Source organism: Danio rerio, chromosome 18 (assembly GCF_049306965.1).
Source record: "Danio rerio strain Tuebingen ecotype United States chromosome 18, GRCz12tu, whole genome shotgun sequence".
Taxonomy (NCBI): domain Eukaryota; kingdom Metazoa; phylum Chordata; class Actinopteri; order Cypriniformes; family Danionidae; genus Danio; species Danio rerio.
The window spans coordinates 29,555,323-29,579,772 of NC_133193.1; the positions used below are offsets into that span (position 1 = coordinate 29,555,323).

At 40.7% G+C, this 24,450-nt stretch overlaps 1 protein-coding gene across 7 annotated transcripts in view; it reads left to right on the forward strand.

Annotated features, from left to right (window-relative positions):
* The window catches only part of kiaa1549lb (KIAA1549-like b), a 238,743-nt gene that overhangs the window by 101,481 nt on the left and 112,812 nt on the right, over positions 1-24,450 (forward strand). For all 7 annotated transcript variants that reach the window (XR_012394355.1, XR_012394354.1, XR_012394356.1 and 4 more), the window contains exons 9-13: positions 3,410-3,561; positions 3,669-3,840; positions 11,780-11,943; positions 12,174-12,209; positions 19,088-19,278. Coding sequence is in view for 4 of the 7 variants with exons in the window: in XM_009293641.5 (XP_009291916.1) it covers positions 3,410-3,561; positions 3,669-3,840; positions 11,780-11,943; positions 12,174-12,209; positions 19,088-19,278 (715 nt within the window). In the remaining 3 variants the exon portion in view is untranslated. The remainder of the gene's footprint in view (positions 1-3,409; positions 3,562-3,668; positions 3,841-11,779; positions 11,944-12,173; positions 12,210-19,087; positions 19,279-24,450) is intronic.

The window sequence follows — 24,450 nt, forward strand, 5'->3', positions numbered from 1 at the left end:
ACATTATGTTGGCTTACCAATCAGAGCCTCTCGAGGGTGGGTCATTTGGAGGAAGTAGGACATATGACAGTCATTTTCATGTTAGAAGAGTAGCTGTATAAGAATGTTTTTTTTTTTTTTTTTTTTTTTTACTACAGTGGTTCGAACTGTAGTTTTACTGAATTACTAAAAAGTTGTTAGTATTGATGATGGAAAACTACATTTCTAGTCAAACCATCCTACTGCAATCTTATACCAAAAACTGAAATAAGAGCTGTTTTAATAGCTAAAAATGTGGGAGAGCATTGCTATATTGTGATTGTATTGTATTGCAATATGGAGCAATTAAGTGTTGATGTTAAATCAAAAGTAATTTACAAATACTTGGAAATTAACTGATTTATTGACAATAATTATCTATGGTTACAACTGAATAAGTTACTAAATATAAAATATAAAATTTATAAATAGTATAAAATGATAAAACATGAAATGATAAAAAAACATATAGTAATAACCCAGCTTTAATGTAAAAAAAAAATTACCTCAGAGAGAGAGAGAGAGAGAGAGAGAGAGAGAGAGAGAGAGAGAGAGAGAGAGAGAGAGAGAGAGAGAGAGAGAAAGAGCAGTAAGTAGGCCTCAAAAAGACCCTGATAGCAGTAGAGTCAGAGAAGATAGCCTCCAGAGCAGGAGAGGAGAGGAGTGGAGCAGAAAAATTATAGAGCAGGAAAAAAAATAAATAAATAAACAGAGCAGAGTTTCACAATTATTATGTATATTTTTTGACCATGTCACCAAAGCGCAAATACTGAGACAATCAAACTGACCAATTAACATGTGACCACATTGTAAAGCCACCAAAATCTACACACCAGGCCCTGATCTTATCAGTATCTGCCTTAGGACTCAATATGGACCTTAAACATGAAACATTTAACATGAAAAAGACATGTTAAACAATTGCATATGATAATTTTTCATTCGATATGTAGAAAAATTATCAGATTTTTTCTTACAAATGATGCACAAACTGTACTCTCTGGACCACCCCTTTAACAATTGTTCACCTCAAGTGTTCTGGATCTGGATAACTGAGATTTCCAGATTTCAAAAAAAAAAAAAAAAAGTTTTTACTTTGCCTATTTACTATAAGACATTAAAAATTCTAGTACTGTACATGCTTGCTCACTGAATTCATTTGAATTCAAACACATCAAAACACACTGGATGTTTTGAATCTAAATGAATACCTTAAAAAAGGGCCTCTAGGCCTTTAGGGAAAGTTGGTAAATTGAATGGAAATGGAATAATCACTTCAAGAAAGTTCACTTCTGGTGATGTATGACACCAGGTGGCAAGAGCTCGTGATGATTCCTTTTATATTAGGCACATTTTCATTCAACATTATATATGCATATATTTGACCGATTTGCCCTAGAGAGTTTGTGTAATAATTTAAGGTTTTTATTGATCTTTTCCTAACTATATTCATGCAACAGAAGTTTTCATCTACCTAGTTTTATGGACATTTTGAATATGCACACAAAAAATGGTTGATGGATACACCATGATGCACATACATTTTGAAAATGCGCATAAAAACGCATGCGCATAACTAGTAGGAAAAACTTTTTACTCAATAAGCACAGATGTGCATAAACCATGAAGGAAAGATTTTTACCGAACAAATTCTATTATGCGCATTAAAAAAGTGATGTGATTTTGTTATAAGAGATTATTTGATGAAAAAAATGTGAATGAACGGACAATATAGCATTCTGCACCCGCTTCGAATGTTATCACTCAATTAAATGGCCGTTATCAGTATCAGCTGATAGATATGGGCCAAAAGGGGCTTTCAGTGCCTACTGGTAGGCTCAGAAGGCTGTTATCATCCATTCACATGGTTAATCAGCTATACTAACAGAGAATACTCCAGATCTAGATTTGTTTTTATATTACTGTGACGATTGGGTTTCGGGTTAGGGTAGACGTTAATAAAATACAATTAATGGGTATTTTAATAAATAAAATAAATAATTATCATTAACTTCTGGCAACAGTCATATGTGATCTATAGATGATTAATCATGTGGATGGATGATAGCAGCCTTCTGAGCCTACCAGGAGGCTCAGAAGGCCCCTACTGCCCATATCAGCGGATACCCACTGATTCATTCAAGTGATAACATTCGAATTTGCTGCAGGCTGACCACATTGTAAAACATCTGAAATGTTGTTTTGGTCATTCTAAAACTTGGTGACTATTTTAGTATTAGTGTGGTTATAGTTTTAATTACCTCCAGAACTGTGTGGCATGTCTTACACCTTTAAACGCCACCACATGTTCATTGCATTTGCAAGTCATTTATTGAATAAAGAAAATTTTCATGCAGCTTCTTCTACCTCAGCAAGGTTTTACTTTTGATATTTGGCGCCAGTTTCTCAGGAAGTTCTCTTTGACTCATTGGATGGAAATGCTTCTTTATTCGCATGTCTTTTATGTAATATTCCTGTTTTGCGCAACTGAATCTGCATCTTTGAATAGAAACATAGCTAATATCATATACTGTATAATTATAATTATTTAGTTGATCAAGACTTGTACTGCTGCTCATCATTGAGGAAATTATCAGAAATGAAAGTTCTTGCTTTGGCATTGATCAGAACTGTTTTCATCTGCAGAGCCAAAAACAAAATAGAAAACAAAATCAAAATGTTTTAAACTTACAGATTTGTTAAGAATAGCATCAGAATAGCATCATGGTTGTTATTATAAACTGAATCAAATGTTTAAAATGTTGAAAATGATTGAACTATAGAAGCTGCTACAAAGTATAATACTTCATTATACTAATAGAGTGATAATATGTCTTTATAGACTATAATGTATGAAATTGTATGAAATGTGCTATATAAATAAACTTGACATGCCTTGCCTATATATAATCCCTTTAGAGAGGGATTAATTGTCTTTTCTAATGTATTTAAAACATTCAGTATGTATTTGACATTTTTATAAACATTGAGCATTTTGATAATCACCCCTGGGAATGACATGGAAATGAATCTCACAAGGTTTATGAGCAAAAGAGGAGTCATCAACACTCTTAAGATTTACTTTTTGTGTAAACTCTGCAGGAAAATGGATCATGAGGTCCAGAATTTAGAATCATTGTCCACAGCAGTGGTTGAACTGCACATGCATCATCCTACAGAGTTTATTTCTAACTCTGATTAAACTGTACCTTTTTCTTAGTACTCTTGACTGAGTCAGCTTGATTAGATGTGTTTGATTATGGCTGGAGCTACACTATGCAGCACAGTGGATTCTGAGATTAGGGATGAGATGTGAGATTAGTAACCAAGACTTTTATTTAAAGTCTTCTGTCCATGCCCATTAAAGTCCTTTTTCTCCGTGTTCTTGCAGTGATTCAGGATGTGTCAAACTCATCTCTGGAAGTGCAATACCAGAGCTTTGCCAGTCTAATGGAGGAGCGGCTGGCTGAGCTCTTCATGGTGGCCCACCAGCAAGGCGTTCGCTTCAAACGGGCAACAACAGTGGGCAGTTACACTGTGCAGGTATTACACAATGGAGTTGCATAGTATTAAGCAAATTTGTGAACTACTGTAGATTATGTAATGAAAAAAATCTATTGGAAGTAATCAAGGTGTTTCATTGCATTCAGATGGTTAGTATCAGGCGTGTTCATGGGACAAAAAACCCAGCTGAGATGACCTACTATGTCCAGCAAAATGGGACCCCAATGCTTGGTACATCTGCAGCCAAGCTTCTGAACACAGTGGACTCACAGACCATGGCGCTTACACTGGGATACTTTGTCCAATTGCAGGCTGAAGGTCAGAATTACTCATTATTACTATTTATTTATTAGCAGATTACAGCAATGATAATTAAGTCAATTGTACAACAGTATGAACTATGGCATAATATCACAGTTTAAGCTTTAAATACCAGTTTATTCAAGTGCATTAGTCCCCAACCCCTTCTATCAACCTCGCTGGTTCTGGAAGTATTTTTCCTGTTAACCCTTAAGTACGGTTGAGGATGTTTTCAACTACACTGTGGTGATTTTGAGTCTTAATTTGGCCCTAACTTTTTTTTTGTGTTTCAGCTAGCAGAATGATTTTTAGTGACATCGTATTTGACATATTTTGAAAAAAAATGCTTTGAATAAAAAAATAAATTATTAAAAAATCAATGATACACTCGGGGCAAATGTTTATTATTTAGATAAATCTGTTAATCAATCTCAGTCCTGATCAAAACTACTAAATTTTCTAAGAAAATTACAGGATATTTAACTTTTTAATTGCTAAATTTATAGGTCTGTCACTGATTTGGTGAAAAAAAAAAAAAAAAACTTACAAAATGACCTATTTTCAATATAAGAAGTAATTGCGGACTGGATGGTTTTTTACATTTCATCAAAGGCTTGGATATGTGAAACAACATCGACTTTGTTGCATTGTTTTTGATTGATTTTAATTTTTTCTCCATAATTTTCATTTGGTGGTTGTCAATAAAATGTGGTTTTAATGAAAGTCAATTGGGAAACCTATATTGACTTCCATTATAACTGCATTTTATTGATTGCAAAATCATGACACCATATATTTATGCATTTTTGATTGTTAGTGGTTTTCCCTGTTGGGAAGAGGTAAAATTAGCCTTCACTTGGCACCATTAAACCCTTAGGTCTGTGCAAAAAAAAAAAAAACGAAAAAGCTAAGCTTAGTTTCTGGATTTTATATGGAGTATAAAAGCAAATTAAAGTGTGTGTATTTGTGTCTTTGAGTGTGTGAGAATGTGAAAATGACCTTTGCGCACTTACCTTGATGTGCCTGAGAAAATTAAAATATGCATCTCAGCTCTCAGAACTACATGGAGTAAACAAAAACAAAGACTGTATATTTATACACCCTCAAATGTGTTTAAAATGGAAGTCAATGGGGCAAAAACAGCCACCAACAGTAAATTAGTCTATCAATGAAAATTTAACAATGCATCAAAGCCAATGTTGTTATAAATCGTTCACATGTCCAAGACTGTGATAAAAGGTTAAAAAAATCCACTCCACAATTACTTTTATATTAAAAAATACGTAATTTTGTGTGTTTTTTTCACCAAATCAGTAAAATAATTTGTGGATTTACCAATTTATTTTCTTTTTTGGCAAGAGTTGAAATGCCGTAATTAAAAAAAAAAAAAAAAACATTTAGTAGTTTTGATCAGGACTGAGGTTGATCAACAGATTTATGCAATAAATAAATAAATAAATAAATAAATAAATAAATAAATAAATAAATAAATAAATAAATAAATAAATAAATAAATAAATAAATAAATAAATAAATAAATAAATAAATAAATAAATAAATAAATAAATAAATAAATAAATAAATAAATAAATGAACGAACGAACGAACGAACTAATAAATAAATAAATAAACAAATATGTATCTGATGCATTTTTACAGCAGTTTAATTTAGTGGATGTTTTCATCTCTAACATAACAAAAGGGTAGTAAATTTGAACAGTGCACAAGGGTTAATTTTTTATTTAATTGGTAAATCACTACAATCCAATAAACCTAAAGCAACCAGTTTTGAGGTGAATCATAGCATTACAATCATGGATTTGAAACAAATAAATTTCAAAATCAGACAAAAAGACAGAAGTTTAAGACTTTGTTCTTAACAGCTAAACTAAGGGAAAGAACTACAATCTCATGAAATACCTCAATTGACACAACTGAGTTGAGAAAATTGCTGGTAAAATATAAAACTATATAAAATGTATGGTTGCTTCTATAGAAACAATATGTTCCCTTTCGGATGGGGAACTTCAATGCTATTGGTGGATTTTAACTAGAATCCACGAATAGGAGATTTAATTTCAGAAAGCCAATTGTCTGAAAGTATGGAACGGGCCAATGAAATGCCAATGAATTGGCAGCGCAAGCTTGCGCACCTGGAACTTATTGCCAATTATCTCCGCATATAAGCACAGGTGGAGCAAGCACACGCTATCCTTTTCGCTTCAGAGACTTCACAGCCTTCTAATTGAGTCGATGAGGGTTCCTCCTGCTTTCTACAGCAATTGGAGCGAACGAGAATTCTCCCGGTCCAGAGTGGGTACAAGCGGCGGCAGACGGTCGAGCTGGGATTCTCCCTTGCCTGGCGTTCTTTGGGTCCGGTCCTCCAGAGCGGTTCGTGTAAGTTGCTTATTTTCTAAAAGAGCAACACAGTCGTGCAGCACGCCCTTTTCAGGATGGCGCTCCGACTGTGCGCTTCTGGATGCAGTGGTTTCCTGTCTCCAGATGATGGGCACGATCACTGCGTTGTATGTTTGGGGGTCCAACATGTTAATGCGGTGTTTGCGGGCAGTCGTCATTGCGATGCCATGACTGTTGCGCAATTAAGATCGCGGCTAGCCCTTGCAAAGGGGTGAACCACCCCAGCTATCCCCTGCTCTGCAGCGGGCACTCGGGGAGATCTGAGGGTTTCAGCGGGAGATAATCCGCTGCCCACAGGCTTGTGGACCTCCCTCTCCTCCAAGCGTTCCATCCAAGCTTCGGGCGGGGGAAGTGATCCATCTAACCAGATGGTAGCCCTTACACTTGATGACACTGGAGATCAGACGTCCACTGCTGCATCGGAGGGTGGGCTTTCATTGTCTGTTGATGATCCAGACCCGCTCACCCCCTCGGACAGGTGAGCGCTGTCAAAACGGATCCTGAAATGGACATGTTAGCTGTGCTTTCCCGGGCTGCTTCGGCCGTGGGTTGGAGATGGTTTATCCTCCAGCTCCGTGGCCGGACCGACTAGATGGGTGCTACGTAGAGGACCAGAGGGCAAAGCCTTTGAAGCGTCTCATCCCATTCTTCCCGGAGGTGCACAGTAGGCTCACGCAGTCTTGGAGGGCACTTTTTTCTGCCCGTGCTGCGTGTCCCTCCGCCCTCACCACTCATGATGGTGGAGCGGCCAGGGGGTATGTGGCGATTCCTCGAGTTGAGGGCGCTATTGCGGTCAATCTTTGTCTGTGTGGCGCCTCTTCTTGGCGGGGTCCGCCTCGTCTCCCGTCCAAAGCCTGTATGTTATCTGCCTCCCTCGGAGCTAGAGGTTACATGGCTACGGGCCAGGTTGCTTCCGCCTTGCACACGATGGCCACCTACCAGCGCTACCAAGCACAGGCGCTGGCCGAGCTGCGCGAGGGTGGGTCCAACCCAGGCTTGTGAGCTTCTCACCGCATCCGACTATGCTCTTTGGTCCACTAAGTCCGCTGCGTGTGCGTTGGGGAGGAAGATGTCCAAAATAGTGGTCCAGGAGCGCCACCTCTGGCTAAACTTGGCTGATATGCGCGAAGTCGACAAAGTCCGCTTTCTTGACTCCCCCATATCCCAAGCTGGCCTGTTCGGCGACACCGTCTGTGAATTCACCCAGGAATTCAAGGCGGTGAGAGAGCAGTCTGAGGCGATGGGTAATGTCACCTATCGGCGGGACGTAAGCCCGCTCCGCTCGCCGTACCATCCATATCTCCTGCTCCTCGCCAAAGGCGCCTGCCTACGAGAGCTGCAACTCCCCGCACACGCCTCTGGCGAAGCGAGCGCGTCGAGCATCTCGGAAGCAGGCAGCCCCACTGCCCAGAGCGCCGCTAAGTCCGGTAACGGACCGCAAAGCGCTATTTGGACAGGTCATCTGGAGATGAGGGAACTTGCTCTTTCCCTGCTGGAGGGCGGGGCCCATTTCCAACAGCACTTTTTACTGCTATGAAAACATCAATGAAAAAGCACTTTTCCACTTCCCCGGATGTGACAGCCCAAAATCTGCCAGTCTGAAATGCTATGCTTTCTAGCTCGCAGGTTCGGTGCATTTCGCCAGTGGCTCACGAGCGCTGGGAGGATGGTCTCCTTTCTCCCTCCCCTCGAGCCTCCCCTCCAGAGTTGGGTGCGGAGTGAGAGCAATCTCTCGCCTCCAGCTTTTCCGCGGGACCCTTGCGCTTCCCGGATCAGCACACCCACTCTGCGCTGCCCCCCTGCTGGTACGTCAACGATTATAGCGATGAGTCCATTAGCGAGAGCTCTGCCTGCCTGGTTAGCGTGGGCCAGCCCTTCCAGTGGTTCATACGCACAATCAGACTCGGCTATGCGATTCAGTTCTCGAAACGGCCTCCCAAGTTCATGGGTGTGTATTCACCAGGGTCAGCCCCTGTCTTGTGAGAGGAGAGTGCTGTCCTCCTGGCGAAGGATGCAATCCAGCCAGTCCCTCCAGCCGAGATGGAGAGCAGGTTTTACAGGTTTTACTTCATCGTGCCCAAAAAGAGCAGTGGGTCACGGCCAATCCTAGATCCAATCCTGCGCGTTTTAAACTGATGTCTGTACAAGCTGCCATTCAGAATGCTCACGCAGAAGCGCATTCTCCGGTGCGTTCGTCCTCTGGATTGGTTTGCAGCAATAGACCTGAAGGACGCGTATTTCCATGTCTCCACTCTTCTCCGCCACCGTCAGTTCTGCGGTTTGCGCTTGAAGGTCGAGCTTGGCAATACAAAGTCCGCCCCTTCGGGCTCTCTCTGTCTCCGCGGGTTCTCACCAAACTTGCGGAAGGTGCCTTAGCGCCCCTTCGGCTCGCGGGCATCCGCATACTCAATTATCTCGACCACTGGCTGATTTTAGCCCACTCTCGGAGCAATTGATTATGCACAGAGACAAGGTGCTCCGGCACCTCCACCTGTTGGGGTTTCAGGTCAACCGAGAAAAGAGCAAACTCGCCCCCGTGCAGAGAATCTCTTTTCTCGGGCTGGAGCTGGACTCGGTCACCATGGCAGCGCACCTTTCCGGAGAGCGCGCTCAGCTGATGCTGAACTGTCTGAGAGAGCTCGACAGCAAAATAGTGGTCCCACTGAAATTATTTCAGAGGCTCCTGGGGCATATGGCATCCGCAGCCGCTTCACGCTGCTCGGATTACTCCATATGAGACCACTCCAGCACTGGCTTACGATCGAGTACCCAGACGCGCATGGCCCGCATGCGCACACCGAGTCTCTGTAATGTGCTGTGTTGCCGCGCACTTAGCCCTTAGAACGACCCCTCGTTCCTACAGGCTGGAGTGCCTCTAGGACAGGCGTCCAGTCATGTTGTTGTTTCAACAGATGCTTCCAGCACGGGCTGGGGGGCTGTGCGTTGCGGGCATGCAGCTGCGGGCCAGAGGAGGCAGACCCAGCCTTACTTATCCAGTTCGTGCTTTGCGTATTTATCTGGACCGCACTCAGAGCTTTAGCTAATCTGAGCAGCTCTTCGTCTGTTATGCGGTCGGCATCAGGAAAGTGCAGTATCGAAACAGAGTTGGCCCACTGGTTAGTGCATGCCATCTCTCTCGCTTATCAAAGCCAAGGCGAGCCGTGTCGCCCGAGAGTGCGTGCGCACTCCACTCGGAGCTTCGCATCCTCTTGGGCGCGTGCATGCGGCGCCTTTCTAACAGACATCTGTAGAGCTGCGGGCTGGGTGACACCTAATACATTTGCAAGGTTTTACAATCTGCGAGTGGAGCCGGTTTCCTCAAGGGTATTAGGTAAACCTTGGTGATTGAGGAAACAATTCGGTTAGGTGTTGAAACACGCTTGCTGCGCCATTCTCCCTAACACAGAGATATGTACGCCTTTTTATCTGTCAGTAAAGTTCCCCGTCAGGTGAGCCCTGCAGATTCCTCCAAGGCCCCCAGCACTGACTCAGCGGAGGAGTCACTTGCTGGCCCACTACGTTGTAGGTCAGCCCGCGTTTTGGGTATAGGTTCCCGCTATGCGTGATCCCCATTAGGCAATCCCATTTGCTTATTCAGCCACAGTGCAGTCCCCCCTCACGGGCGGACTCGTATCTTCCCTCTCCGCTAACCATCCTATTAAATGCATACTCCCCCTTTCAGGGCTAGTCCATATGTATTTTTTGCCAACATATCTCCCCCACTGGGTGCAGTTGGCTTCCGCAGCGTCCTCCCTATCGGGACTGCACGCTTCCCAACATACTGTCGTATTATTCCTAGAATTATCTAGACGCTTACGAATTCCCAAAAAATATATCTAAATCTGTAAAACTTCTGTTGAAGTGGGATAAGTAAGGGCCAGGGACCATGTTGGAGGACCGCGCCTCTCATCATGTAGGAGCGTTCATGCTTGCTTGACTATCCTCTCATCGGAGGCGTTGGTAAGGTGCAGTCATTAGGGCGTTTTCCATAGCTTCTCCCATTAGTGGATTCTAGTTAAAATCCACCAATAGCATTTCCGTTCCCCATCCGAAGGGGAACGCTCTGGTTACTAAAGAAATCCTCTGGGAACGGAAATGCTATTTACCATCGCCATAATGACTGTTAGCTGTTAGTTCAGTCACTTCAGCTTAAAAGGATAGCGTGTGCTTGCTCCACCTGTGCTTATATGCGGAGATAATTGGCAATAAGTTCCAGGTGCGCAAGCTTACACTGCGAATTCACTGGCATTTCATTGGCCCGTTCCATACTCTTTCAGACAATTGGCTTTCTGAAACGAAATCTCCCATTCGTGAATTCTAGTTAAAATCCACCAATAGCATTTCCGTTTCCCTCCTCGGGGAACGAGGGTTACTTTAGTAACCAGAGCGTTTCTGGTTCACTACAAATTATGGATATGCACTGTATGCAGTTACTTAAAGTGTCAGAATGCAATTGTTTTTCCTCCTGTTGTCTGGTGTCTTTATTGTTTTGTACATATTTAATTATTGATTAACATAATGATTTTATATTTTTGTTAATTCTCTATATCTTAGAGAAAGATAATGTCATAGAATATGATTACTTTCTGCAATCGCTGCTAAAAGCGACTCAAACATCAAAATTAGTTTTTTTTTTTAATCTTTGCTTTATTTTTTTCAAACAAAATGTTATATAGTTATCTGATATATTAATATAAGTTTAGTGGCTTAAGTAAATGTGGAAAAAAGGTGACTCAAAGTCCAAAGACTTGTGGTATAGTGGTAGTACTACACATGTAGGTAAACTAAATAGTATAGTAGTATATGGTAAACTAATTTTGCTGTAGTTAATGAGTGTGTGTGAATGAGAGAGTGTATGGGAGTTTTCCACGTGCTGGCTTGCGGCTTGTGTTCACAGCATTATAGGTGATGAAGTTCATCTGCACAAATACTGATCTTAAAGATGATTCATTTAAGAAATTAGTTCAAGAAAAACATATACTATTGAGTAACATCTATACGAAAACTACATTAACATGATACCAGACACTGTAAAAAGCTCATCCCCAGCCACTAGACATTTCTGACAGGGTATTCGAGTTTCATTGAGTGACAGATGTGAAAGTATGTTGTAGGACTACTATACACAAACTATAATTATGGATTATAGATAGCAACACTTGTTTATTGTTTTTTTCTTAAGCATGGTGGTACAACACAAACGCCATTATGAATATAATAAAAATACTTGCTTAATATAAAACTTCGTAAGAATGACAAAAATACTAATTTGTGCATGTCCTGACTTCCGTGTGCTGCCATGCTGCCGTTGTAGATGGTGTATACTTAAAATGTTTGTAACTTTTGGTATCGTGTGTGCTCCTGAAAAATCTGTGTCAAGGGCTATCTAGCCCTTTCCCTTAGCCCTACACCTTCATGCTAAAGAGCATTGGGACACCCCAACACCTTAACATGAATGTGCAAAATGAGGGGTAGGGGTAAGGGGACGTGCTAATGGGTAGAACTGGGATTGAGCCTAACTGTGTTTTCCACCTTGCAGCCGTGGTGAAGAATCCACCCAACAACCTGTGGATCATTGCTGCAGTGCTTGCACCCATCGGTGTGGTGACCCTCATCATCATCATCATCACCACGGTCCTGTGTCATAAAAACAAGAACGATTTTAAAAGTGATCCTATCAGCAACTACAACCCTCGAGTGAAGGTATGCTATTGACTGGATAAACACCCTGCTTGACCACTTTTCATAAGAGTCCGCTTTGCTCTTTAACTCTCATTATAACTCGTTATGGTGTTTTGTACACTCAGCATGTTTTACAGTTTCCTCCAGCTACATGCTTTGCTTGCTTTGCTTCTGGGAGCTCATCCCGAAAGACTGTGTGTGAGAAAGAGAGAAATGATTGATGACTCTTCATGCTGTTTTCTCTCATTTAGACGACTTACTGGAGAGACGTGGGTTATTACCCTCAGGTAGTTATTCAGCTTTTTCAATCATTTCACCTGCTTCTCTGGACTTTTAATGTGCACACGGTAGCTATGTTTCCATCCAAAAATGCCAATTAAAAGTATGTGCAAAATAGGAATATCGCATAAAATATTTGCAAATAAAGCACTGTTTCCATCCAGTGAAGAGAGAAGAATATTGTAATTTCTTAAATAAATGAATTAACCTAATTAACACAGTGAATGTGCAGTGGCTTTTGGAGGCAGGGGAGAGCTCATTGCAGGCTCATTGTGAAAATGTAACCCATATACATTTCTGGAGAGCACAAAATTATGTAGCCAGAGCTATGTATGGCTGCTTTTTGTCTTAACGAACACTAAGGGGCGGTATGACGCCATCGAGAGCTTCTGTTTCTTTTCACGCTATCAGCTGACCACTTACCTCTGTGTGGATGGCTTTTTCGCCATGACCAGTATGCAAAGTAGCTCGCCATGTATGTTGACGGACTTGAGAAACAGAGAGTTTGGATGTTATCACTCGATCGAATGTTCACTGTCAGTGGTAATCAGCTGCTAAATATGGGCCAGTAGCTAGTAGGCTCAAAAGGCTGTTATTATCCGGCTGCAGCTGGCAATTAATGAGAATTATTTATTAAATTCCCCATTAAATCTATTAACTACCCTTAGCCCAACCATAAACCCAACCACTACAGTGATGTAAAAACAGATCTATATCTTGAGTCTTCTCTAGCTCATTAACCATGTGGATGCATGACAAAAGCCTTCTCAGCCTACTAGTAGGTGCAGAAGACCCCTGCTGGCCCATGTCTATCAGTTGATAACCACTGATAACGACCATTCAATCGAGTGATATCATTTGATGCGGGTGGTAATGACGGCATTTGAGTTTGATGAAGAATGGTTCCAGAAAGCAGATAAAACAAAAACAAAAGCCAAAAAAATAAAATAAACAAGTAAATAACAGGGTGAGGGGCTAGGCAGTGGCAGAGTAGGTAGTGGTGTCACCTCACAGCAAGAAGGTCGCTGGGTCACTGGTTCGAACCTCGGCTCAGTTGACGTTTCCGTGTGGAGTTTGCATGTTCTCCCTGCCTTCGCGTGGGTTTCCTCCAGGTGCTCCGGTTTCCCCCACAGTCCAAAGACATGCGGTACAGGTAAATCGGGTAGGCTAAATTGTCCGTAGTGTGTGAATGTGTGTGCGGATGTTTCCCAGAGATGGGTTGCAGCTGGAAGGGCATCTGCTGCGTAAAAACTGCTGGATAAGTTAGTGGTTCATTCCGCTGTGGCGACCCCGGATTAATAAAGGGACTAAGACGACAAGCAAATGAATGAATGAATGAATAACAGGGTGAGAACGTAGTAAGATCTGAAAGCGTGATAAAAATCAGGCAGCTGCAAGAGCTATAATTCATGGATTGCTTTTGAAAACACTATTGGTTGAGTTAAGGAAAGGGGTGGGTAGGAGTATCAGTTGGTCCGTCCGTCAGTCAGTCAGTCAGTCAGTCAACAGTGGCCTTTTAGAAATTTGAGATCTGAAAAATTATACACATCAGCTTCTGGTGGATTTGCAGACACAAAAACTGCAAAAAACGTTGCTCCTGGGACGTATTTCACGCTCTGCAGAAATGTATAAAGGGGTACGTATCAATAGTAAGCCTGGGTTAGCTCTTTGGGAGCGCAGCCACTCAAGTCTCAAGTTCTGGAAGGTACTGTAATGACATCAAACCATAAACCATTTATGACAGACTTTGACTAAGATATTTTAGACTGATCAAATCTGCATTACAGATGTTGTGCAATATATATATATATATATATATATATATATATATATATATATATATATATATATATATATATATATGTAGCATGAAATTAGCTCATTTTATGAATATTAATAAATCAACAATAACGGTTTATTCTTAATTATTAATATTCCGGCTTAAGCTTGAGTCAGTTTGGTCAAACAAACATATGATTGTAAATGATCATGCTTGCGCGACCGAGCGGATTCCCAGATTATGAATATTAATTATCAACAATAACGAATTATAATTAATCATTAATATTCCGGATCAATTTATTGTTAATTTGACCAAACAAACACAAGCAGAGCCGCCGCTCTTCCAAGCGGACACGGTAATCTATTCATTAAGAAAAAGGGAATTTAATTGCTACTTCTTGTGAAGTAGATTAATCATTCAAAAGTTTTAAACAACTTATAATAGCTAGGCAGGGGAATCTGTATTTCAGTGACATTTTTTCATGAGGCAAACAATACAATTCATTTGATTATAATGGAATTTATTGACTAGTCAGTCGTAACGAACAAACAAACGCACAAACATACATTAAACACAAAACAAAGGTAAACCACGTGGAGATATCGGGTCTATAGAACGTGTAACAGCAAAGAGACATAGTAAAGCTAGGAAATATAGATTTCAGGTAAAAGAGTGACAAAACTTTCAGTTCCACACGCACCATTACGGACCACCAAGGTTATAAAAAACACTTTTTTGATAAAAGGGGCACAGCTTAATCGCATAACTAAAATCACCTGGTTTTTCATGTCTGGAGGTCTCTTTTATGCGTCTCTCTTCCGTCGTGATGAAAACTACTCTTGATGTCCTTTGATGCGTGGAGTTTGTAATGCAGTTCGGACGAACACGATCGCAAACTTTAAACTGAATTTACTTTGCCGGAAAATAAAGAAAGCGTGGCGGGAAAAAGTCCATGCGGCTTAGAAAGCCACGTGTGGCCCGAGGGCCACCGTCAATGATGTTCCTTTTTTAGGACGTTCTCTTTCTGCCCAGATGTTTGGGGGAAAGTCTGCTTATACCTGCGGGTCACGTGACAACCCGTACAGCATTCTGACCAATGATTTCAGGGGAAAGTTTGCGCGCGAACCTTCCTTTGTCTCTGGGCTGCTCGTATGCAAATTTGAGCGTCCGCCTAAAGCATGCGGACAGGCATTTAATACAGGGCTTTAAAGAATAAAGCAATGCGAGTTATGGTCTCAATCTATGCATCATGTGTTGTAAAATGTCAGCAGAAACCCATCGGTACCAAACATGGGGGGGTTCAAAGTACATCAACATAATTTTTTATATCCTTACAATATTTATGCTTTACAAAGGCCTAAATGGAACATGCATACAGGTTATAAGAGAGGTTACACAGGTAAGAAAAGTCAGAAATGAGATACAAAGTTTACAAAACATAACACATTGGTTTTGTGCTGGTTCTGGATTTGATGAGTTTATTTTCTTTCTGTCGGAACAGCCTCGTGGGGGTGTATGTGTGTGTGTGAGTGTATTTGGGCAGGAATGTCTTTGAAGTTTTCCTGCTTATCTATCCAGGCCCCCTGAACAACTTAAGCTGTCACGAAAATCCAGACTTCTTGGAGCCAGGAGTCGTAAAACCGTTCTGTCGGGCCGTGATAAAATCAATAAGAAATTTTATCTGTGGACTGTACGCTACATATATATATATATATATATTGCACAACATCTGTAATGCAGATTTGATCAGTCTAAAATATCTTAGTCAAAGTCTGTCATAAATGGTTTATGGTTTGATGTCATATATATATATATATATATATATAATTATTATTATTATTGTTATAATTTTTTTTTTACTTTTTTAAAGTGCATGCTGGAATTTTTTAAGTAAATTTGTTTCCATTGTAGTTTACTCATCTTTTTGGATAAAAAGTTTATCCATGCGCATACATTTTTTTTCCATGTGCATTTTCAAAATGCACGCACATCTTGGCATTTCCATTCAACATATATGTGATATTCCAATAAACTCTGGATGGAAACATAGCTAATGTTAAGGATGATGTGAAGTGTAGGCCTTAGGGAAAAAAAAAAGCTAATTAAGCTGCACAATTAAAATATTAGTTAACCTGAAAAAGTCAAATCAATTAATTTATTATTAATTTGCTTATCCTTATAAACCACTTTTACTGAGTACAAACAAATCTTAAAACCTGTATAGTGTAAAAGTATCTGTTAATTAAGTTTCCTGATATTTGTTTTTCATGGGAATTTTCCATTTATTTAAGCATTTGGATTACATTTTTGTGCAGTGTCAATTTTACTTATATGTTTTGTCATTTTAAAGAATATATGTGAGTTAGTTCTTCATATAAATGTACAAAAAAAGTATTTAAAGCCAATACTCTATAGTACAATTGTTAAAAAAAAAATAAGTTAAGAATAGTAATCAATGTCCTATAATGCAATTCTAATCATTAATGTAAAATTCCAGTAAATAGCAAACTATGAGAAACTAGTAATTTACAGGTGAATGTAGATAAATTCAGGTAAAGTTTTTTTTTTTTTTTCAGAGTATGATTATTTTACATTGTTAGTTCTTGTCAAAATAAGGAACATTATTGACACGTTTTAGCAACTATTACTTGAAAATTTCACATGGTTTTAAATGTCAATACAGCAGTATTTTTCTAGATTTGAATCAGAATGTATTTGTATGTATTTGTGTGTGTGTTTCTTTGCGTGCTTATACGTCTAAACAAGCTGAATATTTTAGAAATAAGGTCAAAAATTCTCAGATGATTTTGTTGGAAGTAGGTTAGCGGGACTATGAAAGGGACGAAAATGGCTTTGTTATAACATTGTGTTTAATAGATCAATTCAGGAAAACTATAAAACATGGATGCTCCTCTTTAAAAGAAATGCAGAGAGCAGCTCTCTTTTAAACATGTCCAATAAGCCTTATTTATTAGGTATAATGATCTGACCTGCTTTTTTTTTTTTACCCATATACACCCTGTGGCCTAGTTTATCCATTTACTGCAACTGACAAACTATTGCCTGAATTATGCTTGGCCATTACAGAATAGTACCTCCTCGAGTGTTTATTATTTGCAAAATCATTTGAATTATGTTCATAATATTAGAATATATCTGCAGAGACATACAATCATTCTTCAAAACAGTTTCCTAAACAGCATTACTAAACACAAATTATGAAATATATGTAGAGATTCATTTGTCAGTGCTCACAGTCACATTTCTTAGTATATTTACACAGTATTTACGTCCACCACCGATGACACTTTTTCCATGATAAATGGTTATGTGGGTGTAAAAGTCTTTAGTGCAATCATAGGTACTGTCATTATAAAATGAAAGCAATCTAAAATTTTCTGATTATTAACAAACTGTAGAGATTTAGCAGTTGCTGAGGCTGCCTTCAGGAAAAAACTTACAGTACAGCACTTAATATGTACAGTTAAAGTCAAAATTATTGTCCCTCTTGTGAATTTTCTTTTTCAATTATTTCCCTAAAACATTGTTTTTATATATATATATATATATATATATATATATATATATATATATATATATATATATATATATATATATATATAGCCAATTTACTTCTTAGTGTGCATTATACACAGTTTCTCTTTTTAAAATCATTGTATATCAGTGATTATATGTTTTTAAAATTATTAATCTAAAATTATTACATGTTTGTAAAATTATTTTTAAAATTGTGTTTAGAAATCGTCACATAATTTTTTCATAATTTTTGCTTCAATAATTTCAACATAACATTAAACAACCTGGTTAACAACATTTAAGTTTAACTAAACACATAACTTCTGTTGTACATTTGCATCTTCAGATTGCTGATCTGGCAATGCTGTCTGGAAACTGCTGTGATACAGCAGTAACTGTTGCTTCATAATGTCTCATGAGGACATCTTACAGATACACTGCTTTAGATACTGTATATCCACACTGTAAAAAAAAAACTATATGATCACTTAGTCAGGACAACATATGTTTTTAGTTCTTTGTAACATATTAAACTAAGTTAATCATGTTTCAACTTAATTTTATAAGATGCGCAAGCTGTTTTAAGTCAGTTTTATGTAATGTTAGTTCAGATGACTCATAAGGTTAATTTGATCCAGCTTAAAAAAATCAAGGCATTCAGTATATTTTACAGTGCACAGAACTGCATTTCAAACTAGTTTTGCAATGCAATTGAATAATGTTGATATTTTGTAAAATAACTGTTTAGAAATGGCAGTCAAGATGTATTATTATTAACACACATCTATGCATGGCATAATACAAAAAAAAGTCTAAATTAAAGTTTAAGCTGAGCATGCTAATCAAATGCATTATATATGGAAATAAGTAGCAGTTTATCACATTCATGTGACAGCAACTTAATTTGTTATGAATACATTAACTTTCACTGAATTACCCAAAGACTACCCAATTAATTGGATTTTGAGTTAAGTATCATTGTCTAGCCCCTTCATTTTCAAATCAATTTTCCATTCAGTGGATACAGTACAAGTGATATATTACTATGTGCAAGGGTGGACTTAGTGATTTGAGAACCCTAAGCAATTCCAGTTATGGGGCTCTACATTGTTAAAAAATAAAAAAAATAATAATAATATAATAATATAATAATATATATATATATATATATATATATATATATATATATATATATATATATATATATATATATATATATATATATATATATATATAGTATAAAATAGTAAATTCGAATTGTCAAACCACATTAACCCAGTTTGATGAGCACCAATGTTTTAATTTTATTAATGCAATTGTTTATTTTATCATTATTTTTAACTTGCACAGTGGTAACAGTGGAAAAATATGTAATTTATTCCAATTAAGCTGATACATTAATGTTAATAATAATAATAATAATAATAATAATAATAATAATAATTATTATTATTATTTATTTATTTATTTATTTATTTGTGTTTATTTATGTTCAATGTTTAAGTTGTGTCTATGCCTTGTAATGCTTGTAATCTAAAACTTTGTGAATGTTTGCCGGTTACTTAGCCTGTCCAGGGGTTTGACTATGCCAAGCAACATCTGGGTCAGCAGGGTGGTGACGAGGAGACCCTTCCGGTTACCCAGGAAACTATGATCCTGCCCCATCCCATTCGAGATGCTCCCCTGTCCTTAGATAAACCTGCACGCCAAGACGGATCCACTTCCAAGAAGAGCCTGAACAGTGAGATAAGGAAAAGGTACGTGAGATAAAACCTACATTACTCAGCATTCATGTTACATCACCATACACCATTTTGAGGGATGTACACAAAAGCAATGATTCCAACATATTTCTAGTTTAACATTTTTAATGCTATAGCTTCCAAGAATTTAAAAAGAGACACATGTTGAAAAATAATGTTATGGTAGCTGTTTTAACATTACGTTATAATTGAATTGCCTCTTGTTACAGTTATGAAATAGTTTGATAACAAGCAAGAAATGTTCATGGGCCAATGATATCACCACATTGAAATGGTTTATATGTGATCATGGTACTTGCTGTAATTTGGCACATGCTCATAAAACTACATTGTAAAAAGCGATTATTTGAAAGTGAGTATACTCATCCCTTAAAAGTGACAAGTTGACTTTACATTGAAAAAAAAAACTGTTGTAACTTTAAACTGTTAAGTTGATTTAACTTTACTTTTATAAACATACACATGGTTAATTTACTTGGCAAAGTAAAGGCAACATTTTTACTCACTTTTGACTAATCTAAGTACAGTCAGTTAATCATTTTAAAAGCAACAGGTTTACTCATTTATGTTACAGTTTTTCTCAGCTGCTTTGGTGCATTTCTCACACCACTATTTACATTTGCACAACAGTTAATGCATCTCTCAAAACAATTAGTACAAACTGCAAACCCTAGTTGATAACCTGCAAATGTGTGTCAGTTCAACTGACACTTCCTGAAAATGCTCAAGACAGCATATGCTATTTGCACATCTGTTAGAAAACTACAGTAAAGTTAGACATCACTGCATTTAGTGAGATATCTGAGTACAAGTCACTGAACATGTATGTTTCACATTTTTACTGCAGATGCTCTTTGCAATTACAATTTATTTACAGCATTGTGCAAAAGAATAGTTTTTCTCAGTCGCTTTGGTGCATTTCTCACATTATTTACATCTGCACAACAGTCAATGCATTTCTAAAAACAATTAGTACAGACTGCAAAACCTAGTTTATAACCTGCAAAAGTGTCACTTGCTCAAATTGGATAGCTCATTTCTCAAAAGCAAGTATTGATGTCAAAGAAAGTGTCAGTTTCATTAAGATGAAAAGTCCTGAAACCATTGTTCATGAACAAGACATCATGTCATGTTTTCATTATGGCAGTTTACTCTGTAAAGACAGCACTATATACTATTTGCACAGCTGTTTTAAAACTATGGTAAAGTTAGACATCACTGCATTTAGTGAGATGTCTGAGTACAATACACTGAATATGTATGTTTCACATTTTTGCATATGGTCTTTGCAATTATAATTTATTCACAGCATTGTGCAAAAGAATAAATACACCCTTATTTACAACAAACATAAGCTTCCATTGGGTAGAGCTGTCCACAACTGTAAACAATATTGCAGTACTTATTGGAATTGAACTTACAACACACATATGTCTTTAAATTATTCATGAAATTGTTAAATTTTAGAAGACATTTTTAGGAAAAAAAAAAATATATATATATATTTTTTTTATAAAATTAGCTTGACAGATTTTGACAAATAATTCATCATTTGTGTATGTAATGTCTCGGAAATGAGGACTATTAGTTTGATTTGTAATGACTAGTCAGCATTCACAAGTGTAGTTTTGACTGTAGTGACATAAGCAAATTATAATGTTATAAAACAGCAGAGAGTATAAAAGCGATTGATGCATGTCCAAAAGCATTTGCAATTTGTTGGAAGGAATGAGAAATTGCTACTATGATGTGCACAAATGATTAACTGTTTTGAGAGATACATTAAATGTGCAAATGTAAATTGTGTTGTGAGAAATGCACCAAAGCCACTGAGAAAACTGTAATTAAAATCAAATAATCATATTTAACAGTGTATTTTTCATGGAAGACATAACCTAAACAGCCAGTGTTCAGTGCTGCTCGGGAGTAGGGGTATAATGGATATAATGACAAAGACTTGTTTGCTAATTGCTATGAAAATTACATCTATACATGGCAAGATGATCTTAACACTGTGTTCCCCTTCGGGGGGAACTCCAGCACTATAAGTGGATTGATGTACTAATCCACGTATGGGAGGATTCGGTTCAGAAGCCGCTCGTCTGAAAGAGTATTGAACGGGCCAATTAAGAATGAATTGGCAGCGCAAGCCTGCGCAGGTGTGCTGCATAGCCAATTAACTGAGCATATAAGCACACCTGGCGCCAGCAGACGCTATCCTTTTCGCTTCAAAGACTTTTCTGATCGAGTTCATGAGGGTTCCTCCTGCTGATCTACAGCCACTTCGAGCGAACGAGTGTCTCCCGGTCCAGAGCGAGTCCACGCAGCGGCAGATGGTCGAGCTGGATTTCTCCCTTGCCTGGCATCCCTTTGGGTCCGGTCCTCCAGAGCGGTGCGTATTGTTGCAGCTAAAAGAGCAGCACGTCCTTTTCAGGACGGCGCTCCGACTGTGCGTTTCTGGTTGCGGGGGTTTCCTGGCTCCGGATGATGGGCACGTTCACTGCATTACATGTTTGGGGGTCCAGCATGTTAATGTGGTGCTCGGGGGTGGTTCATGTCGTCACTACGATGCCATGACCTTCGTGCGGTGAGATTGCGGCTAGCTTTCGTAAGAGAGCGAGCCACCCTAGTCGCCTCCTGCTCTGCAGCGGGCGCTCAGGCAGATCTGAGGGTTCCAGCGAGAGATAATCCGCAGCCTAATGGCTCGCGGACCTCTCGTTCCTCCAAGCGCTCCATCCAAGCTTCGGGTACTGGGAGTGATCCGTCTAATCAGATGGTAGCTCTCACGCTCGCTGACACCGGAGATCAGAAGTCCCCCGCGGCATCAGAGGGTGGGCTTTCATTGTCCGACGATGATCCAGACCCGCTCGCCCCCTTCGGGCAGGTGAGCGCTGTCAAAACGGATACTGAAACGGACGTGTTAGCCGTGCTTTCCCGGGCTGCTTCGGCCGTGGGTTGGAGAGGGTTTATCCCCCAGCTCCGCGGCCGGACTAACTAGAGGGGCGTTCCCTTCTTCCCGGTGACGCACAGTAGGCTCACGCGGCCTTAAAGAGCACTTTTTTCTGCTCGTGCTGCGTGTCCCTGCACCCTCACCACTCTTGGTGGTGGAGCAGCCAGGGGGTATGTGGCAATTATTCAGGTTGATTGCGCTATGGCGGTTAGTCCACGCGGCGCCTCTTCTTGGTGGGGTCCGCCTCGTCTCCCATCCAAAGCCTGTAAGTTTCTGCTCCCCGGAGTCAGAGCTTGCAAAGCTACGGACCAGGCTGCTTCCGCCTTACAAGCGATAGCCACCTACCAGCGTTATCCAAGCGCAGGCGCTGGCCGAGCTGCACTAGGGTGGGTCCAACCCAGGCTTATGAGCTTCGCACTGCAGCCGACTAAGCTCTTCGGACTACTGAGTCCGCTGCGTGTGTTTTGGGGAGGACGATGTCCACACTAGTGATCCAGGAGCGCCACCCCTGACTAAAACTTGGCTGGTATGCGCGAAGTCGACAAAGTCCGCTTTCTTGACTCGACCATATCCCAAGCTGGTCAGCGACACTGTCTGCGAATTCACCCAGGAATTCGAGGCAGTGAGAGAGCAGTCTGATTGGTGATGTCTTATCGGCGGATCCGTAGCCCGCTCCGCCCGCTGTGCCATCCATACCTGCTCCTCGCCGAAGACGCCCGCCTACGAGAGCTGCACCGCCCCCGCACACGCCTCTGGCGAAGCGAGCGTGTCGAGCACCTCAGAAGCAGGCAGCTCCCCCTGCCCAGAACGCCGCTAAGTCCGGCAACGGACCGCGAAGCGTCCCTGGGACAGGTCATCTGGAGAAGAGGGAACTTGCTCTTCTCCGCTGGAGGGCGGGGCGCCATTTCCAATGGCACCTTTTACTGCCATGAAATGAAAGGGCACTTTTTCCATTCCCCGCATGTGACAGCCTGAAATCTGCTCTCTAGCTCGCAGGTTCGGTGCGCTCTGCCAGTGGCTCACGAGCACTGCAAGCCCTGCCAGTCTGGGGCGCGCCGCCTCTCAGCTCGCAGGGTCTACATGCTCCGCCAGCGGCTCACGGGTGCTGGGGGGACGGTCTCCCTTCTCCCAGCCCCCAAGCCCCTTTTCCGGAGTCAGGGTGCGGAGCCAGAGCGAATCGCTCTCCTCCAGCTCTTCTGTGGGACCCTCGCGCTCCCCGGATCAGCACAGCCGCTCCGCGCTGCCCCTCCGCGGGTATGTCGGCGATTGCTGCGATGACGTCATTAGCGAGGGCTCTGCCTGCCTGGTTAGCGCGGCCCAGCCCCACGCGGTGGCTCATACGCACGATCAAACTCGGCTACGAACTTCAGTTCTCAAAACGGCCTCCCAAGTTCACGGGCGGGTATTTCACCAAGGTCAATAGCCCCTGTCCGCCCCTGTCTTGCGAGAGGAGATTGCTGCCCTCTTGCCGAAGGGTGCAATCGAGCCGGTACCTCCAGCCGAGATGAAGAGCGGGTTTACAGCCCGTACTTCATCGTACCCAAAAAGAGCGGTGGGTCACGGCCAATCCTAGATCTGCGCATTTTGAATCACTGCCTTCACAAGCTGTCGTTCAGAATGCTTACGCAGAGGCGCATCCTCAGCGTTCGTCCTCAGGATTGGTTTGCAGCCATAGACCTGAAGGACGCGTATTTTCATGTCTCCATTCTTCCACACCACCGTCAGTTTCTGCGGTTTGCGTTCGAAGGTCGAGCATGGCAGCCGATGTGCTCTCACGGCAGCAGATTCACTCTGGAGAATGGAGACTCCACCCCGAGTCTGTCCAGCTGATATGGGCGCGGTTCGGGGAGACCCAGATCGATCTGTTGCTACCCCCGAGTACGCTCATTGCCAGTTGTTTTATTTCCTGACCGAGGGCTCTCTCGGCACGGATGCACTGGCCCACAGCTGGCCTCGGGGCATATGCAAGTATGCGTTTCCCCCAGTGAGCCTGATCGCGCAGTTACTGTGCAAGGTCAGGGAGGACGAGGAGCAGGTTCTGCTAGTTGCGCCCCTCTGGCCCAACCGGACCTGGATATCAGAGCTCTCCCTCCTCGCGACAGCCCTCCCATGGCAGATCCCTTTGAGAGAGGACCTACTTTCTCAGGGACAAGGCACCGTCTGGCACCCTCGGCCCTATCTCTGGAACCTCCACGTGTGGTCCATAGACGCGAGGA